The sequence below is a fragment of the Monopterus albus genome, unplaced genomic scaffold, assembly GCF_001952655.1.
Source record: "Monopterus albus unplaced genomic scaffold, M_albus_1.0 scaffold24.1, whole genome shotgun sequence".
Lineage (NCBI taxonomy): Eukaryota > Metazoa > Chordata > Actinopteri > Synbranchiformes > Synbranchidae > Monopterus > Monopterus albus.
The window spans coordinates 74,693-79,872 of record NW_018127904.1 but is presented as its reverse complement, the minus strand read 5'-3'; the positions used below and the strand labels follow the sequence as shown (position 1 = coordinate 79,872).

Sequence of the window (5,180 nt, the reverse complement as noted above, 5' to 3'; positions counted from 1 at the left end):
GAATACTGAGTAACAGTGAGAAAAAGCAAACTCTATACAAATAATGTACCTGTAATTCAATCGAATGCCTTGCAAGTTGATGTTTTCTAAGGGGAAATATCTACAGTGTCATTTTAAGCCTGAATCACAAGCCTCCACTTTGTCATTAAAATATGGTCATAAACAGCAGTGTCAGCAGTGAAGTAACAGGAGGCAGGAGTGCTACAAATGCAAATAGTCAGTGAGAGATTGTGGAGCACAGCCAGGCAACCACTGGAGCGTAACACACTCCTCCCTACAAACAACCGGCGAAACAAAGTGAGATGAGGGAAGCCATGACAATGCCAGATCCCCTTTGCAGCAGGCAGAAATCATTACATCTATTAGTAGCCTGCATGTTGAGCACAAAGTGATGATGAATCCAGAAATGTAGCAGTAATTGGTAAATCTGCCCTTCATTTGCTTCACAAAATCATATAGAAATTGCTATTTAACCCTGTGCTGGCCTGACAGAGAACATTATGTGAGAAAAGAAAAAAGATATCTTACCTTAGCCGGAGTACCATGTTCACAGCACCTTGAATGTAGGGTGTACCCTTGTAAGGTTCAACCTGTAGGACAAAAAAAAAATCTGATGTTGAGACAGGGTACACTAAAAGAATTATAGATCAGACAGGCAAAGAATGTTCATTTTGTAAAAGAGGAGGATGTTTTTGCAGTATGTGCAAGAGGGTCTGGTACAGGTAATATAAACATATAATTAAATTAAATAAACCACAAGTGTATGGCCATATACTCAGCACATGTGATTTATGTTTTCTGAAAGTCTTGTGTTTATTGCAACTGAAGGGAAACGATAAGAAAAATTACACTGAGGTGTTGTGTTTAAGGATCTATTAATGTTATCAGTACCATATTACAAATGGACTCTGTACAGCAATAAATGGATGTTAATGGGTAAGAAACGACTGGTGGATAGTTGTCAGAGCTAATTCCTCACGGAAGCATAAGACTATGCCTCAAAATGCTTTGGCTCATTTTCAAAATGACAACAGCCGTAGAAAATGGGTTACAATGGCAGAGAGTCTTTAGATGAGATATGCCCAGGCACTGAGCTGGCACTGTCAGGCAGACAGCCATTTACTCTGGGTTATTACTGGTGAGAGCATCCCTCCAGGAGACTGACATTCACAATTGTGCACACCCTTACACACACACACACACACTGGTCTACTAACGCGTGTGCACAGACAGACAGACAGACACACACTGGCAATCAGTGTGGCATCAAGGTCATTGAATCATGACAAATTAGTACCGGTGCTGAATCCCTCACCTGGGGATGCTGAATAGATAACCCTTCAATAGGGACATGGTTGGCATTCTCCTCATTCTAGGAGGGACAAAATGAGGGCATAATTGAGCAAATGCTATTACATCCTTTGCAAATAGCAAATCAGAGCTCATGTTATAAGAGACAACACAGGAAACTCGATTCGAAACAGTCAAGGAGGAGCAGTCTGCTGGCTGCATTAGACAGTTTAAAACAGGTGTTGGCTGTTTTGATTAAGCTGCAAGAAAATGTGTTGGGGTGAAATAAACATTCGTAATCGAGTTTATGATTCTTACACAAGCCTCAGCTAAAGCAATCACATTTCCAAAAATGCCCCACTGCCAATTCTCATAGTGTACAGCGGCAGAAAGGATAAAGCCTGTGTGACTATGACAACTTGTCTCTTAACCAAAACACAAAAAGATTTGTATCATTTTAATTGCATGTTAAAATTATATTATGACAGGAAGAGCTAACTTACATCTTTGGCCTCATCTTTGATCCTTCGTGTCTGCAGGGAAAAAAAAAAATCAAACACACATTTACATTTTCATAGATATGCTGCAATAATCATCATTTATTTCATTTTATCCTTCATGCAGTTTTCATATACTGTCTGTCCAAACCTAGTTTTTACTTGCTGAAAGGAAAGTGAAAACACATATTGGTAAAAATACTACTGCCAACAACTTAAAGCATTACTTTTCATAACATTTTATTCGTGGCATCATGCATTAAAGTGGGGGTATCTTGATCAAAGGGCCCTTTGATCATAGCTATCTGCTGCCTCCTGCCACAAATACTTGCAGCCATCTTCCAGCTCATTACAGAGACCTCATGACAGGCTCTCTCAGAGATAAGCCATCTAAAAAAACACCATCAGGGATGGAAGAAATGTACAGGGTCAACGACAGAGAGGAAGCTACATAACGGTCTGGTTTACTCAGTAAGTTAGACATGACATGCAACAATAATTATTAACACCTTAGTAACTGTACATTCAAAAATTTCCTGCTCAACTTGTTTTATTACAGTGAAAATAAAAGCCTACTCAAAAGCATCATCTTAAACCTGTTACTGATGTACTTATATACTTTATAGACTAAATATGAAAGAAGAAATGCTGCTGATGCTGGCCTTAGTGGTGTCTCGGCCTACCCTGCCCTGATTCACTGCTGCCTTCCCCTCCTCACTGCCCTCGTCCAGCTCATCATCGCTCCACTCCCAGTCTCCATCCTCTGTCTTGTGCAGATGGCCACTGGAGCCTGGGACTCTCCTTACCTGCATCATGACAAGGCAGGACACTAAAGGTTACTTTTTTTTTTTTTTCCTTAAATTGTACATGTATAGTATGTATATTGTGCTTTGCCCATGAGTCCATTAGGGTTTTATAATCCTTTAGATCAGAGCACTAGTTCTCAAAGTGGATAGAGTACTAGACCTCTTGTGCACATATGTGACATGAAACGCACATGTACAAAGCTACATTTAAGTTATTTAGCTTCTTGGACACAGCTAGTATGCTTGTGTATTGCTGCCACCATGCCAAAAAAAAAAATGTGCTCAGTTTTAATATTCAACTTGCAAGATATTTTTTACTAACAATATCTTAGTTATCTTTATGGAAATGAATAAAGGAAATGTTTCTAGTACACATTGGATAATTTGGTGTGCAGTAAAAAGAAGAAAATACATCATAGTACAGGAAAGAGTACTTTTTCCCTGCAGACTAGAGGTGTGATGAGATCTCACAATATTAAAACGTGACGATATTTATCGTCGAGTTGAAAAGCCATATCGCGATATCAGTACATAACAGATCCGGAGCAGTCGACAGGACCAGCATAGTTGAGTGTGAGGGTGAAATTAGCATAGATGATGCCCCTGCCTCTTTCGAATCATTTGTGTGGCAGCATTTTGGGTACCCGGTGGAAACGATAAATGGTGACAAAGTGACACGAGCAACATGTACACCAAGCACTGCAAGAAAATAGTGCCGTACACCATGGCTAACACAAGCACTATGCCCAGATACCCAGAGAAGCACAACAGCTTTCTATAAAAATCAACCACACCTGTGGTGAAAATGCTGAAAGGCCAGATAATGCTGACAAATACCTTTGCATCTCACCTCCCTGCATATGACACTTGATACTGATGCCCCTCTGAAAAAAGAAGGCAGTGAAACCGAGGAGAGTAGTCCTGTGGTACAGCTCGCAGCTCCGCTCCCTAAAGCAGGCATCATGAAAACTGAAAAGGAAGTGGAACTCCACTAAGTCAGAAGAGTTTTTCCTAGCCTGGAGAGAGTTTAATAACATATAAAAAGCCCTTCATTGTGCCAGAACTGCATATTATGCATCATTGATAGAGGCAAATAAGAGCAACCCCCGCTTTATACATGCTTCCTTTAGGCAATATTATCAAGAAACAGCATAAATTTCCATTCCTATGGAGATCATACTCGGTTATATTTATCTGTGAACCCAGATGAATCAGATCAGTTGGTCAAGCATAGTTACTCTAGATTACATAGCTCTGGTCTCCAGTACTGCTGTGAGGAACCTTGGAGTCATCTTTGATCAGAATATGTCCTTTAAATCACACATAAACCAAGTCTCTAGATCTGCCTTCTTTCACCTGCGCAATATTGCAAAAATCAGGAGCATCCTGTCTCAAAGTGATGCTGAAAAACTGGTCCATGCATTTGTTACTTCCAGGCTGGACTACTGTAACTCTTTACTATAAGTATATCTCCACTGGCTCCCTGTAAAATCCAGAATAGATTTTAAAATCCTTCTCCTAACATACAAAGCCCTTAATGACAAGGCTCCATTGTATCATAAAGACCTCAGTGCCTTGTCATCCCAACAGAGCACATTGTTCTGAGTGCAGGTTTACTGTGGATTCTAGGAACCACAAGAAGTAGAAGGGGAGGCAGAGCCTTTAGCTATCAAGCTCCTCTCCTATGGAACCAACTCCCAGTCTCAGTTCGGGAGGCGGACACCCTCTCTACCTTTAAGATTAGACTTAAGACGTTCCTTTTTGATAAAGCTTATAGTTAGGGCTGGATCAGGTGACCCTGAGCCTTCCCTTAGTTATGCTGCTATAACAAGAGCAAGAAAAATTTGGTTATGGTTGCACTTATTGTTTGCACAGAAAAAATAAGACTAAGAAAAACTTAGTGTTGTTTATTTTTGTTATTTATACAGTTTTTATTTTTATGTTCAATTTGTGGAAAGGAGTTCAGTTAGAATATCACACAGCTTCAATTATAAGTCAGAAGTCCATGTATTGTTCATGCACAGTTCTAAGGTCTGAAGAGACTCATGTGAAATCATGCAGGAGAGAAGCCAGTCAGTTGAGTTTGTGGCAAAGCCTTTTGCAGTGCTTGCATTTTGTTTTCTCTTACTGCATATAAATATTCAAAGTAGACATTCACTACTAGATGATTAGTTATAATAGAAAACATTTCAAAATGCACCTGCATTGTTTTGCGTTTTGTGACTTTCAGTTGAATCGAAGTCTATTTTTCCAGTCATACATTTTGTCATTTAAGATTTCTTAAAAATAGTGTTAAAATATCGCCTTGTCTCATTTTCCTGAATCTGATATCGTCTTGTCTGGTGAGCTAAGTGTATCATCACTCCCCTACTGCAGACTATTCATAATAAGCTATTGTTAAGGTGATGATGCTGGTGCGGGGTCTTGTTTAAGAATAAATTACTGCTTAAAACATCTTTTAAGGCAGAGAGGGGAGATATCCAATATGATTTAATCTTAGTTAAACACTAGTAGCAATAGAACTGCAAATGTAGCCAGCACAACAAAGTAGATAAGCCTGTAATTACGTGCAGTTCTACAGTCTGGA

General features: G+C 39.5%; 1 protein-coding gene across 3 annotated transcripts in view; it reads right to left on the bottom strand.

Annotated features, from left to right (window-relative positions):
- stk39 (serine threonine kinase 39) overlaps window positions 1-5,180 on the bottom strand; it is a 24,930-nt gene that overhangs the window by 8,400 nt on the left and 11,350 nt on the right. For 2 of the 3 annotated variants that reach the window (XM_020594705.1, XM_020594707.1), the window contains exons 11-14: window positions 2,450-2,593; window positions 1,794-1,823; window positions 1,316-1,372; window positions 529-590 (exon numbers count right to left, since the gene is read on the bottom strand). In XM_020594705.1, coding sequence (XP_020450361.1) covers window positions 529-590; window positions 1,316-1,372; window positions 1,794-1,823; window positions 2,450-2,593 — 293 coding nt within the window. The remainder of the gene's footprint in view (window positions 1-528; window positions 591-1,315; window positions 1,373-1,793; window positions 1,824-2,449; window positions 2,594-5,180) is intronic. The other variant, XM_020594706.1, reaches the window with a different exon arrangement.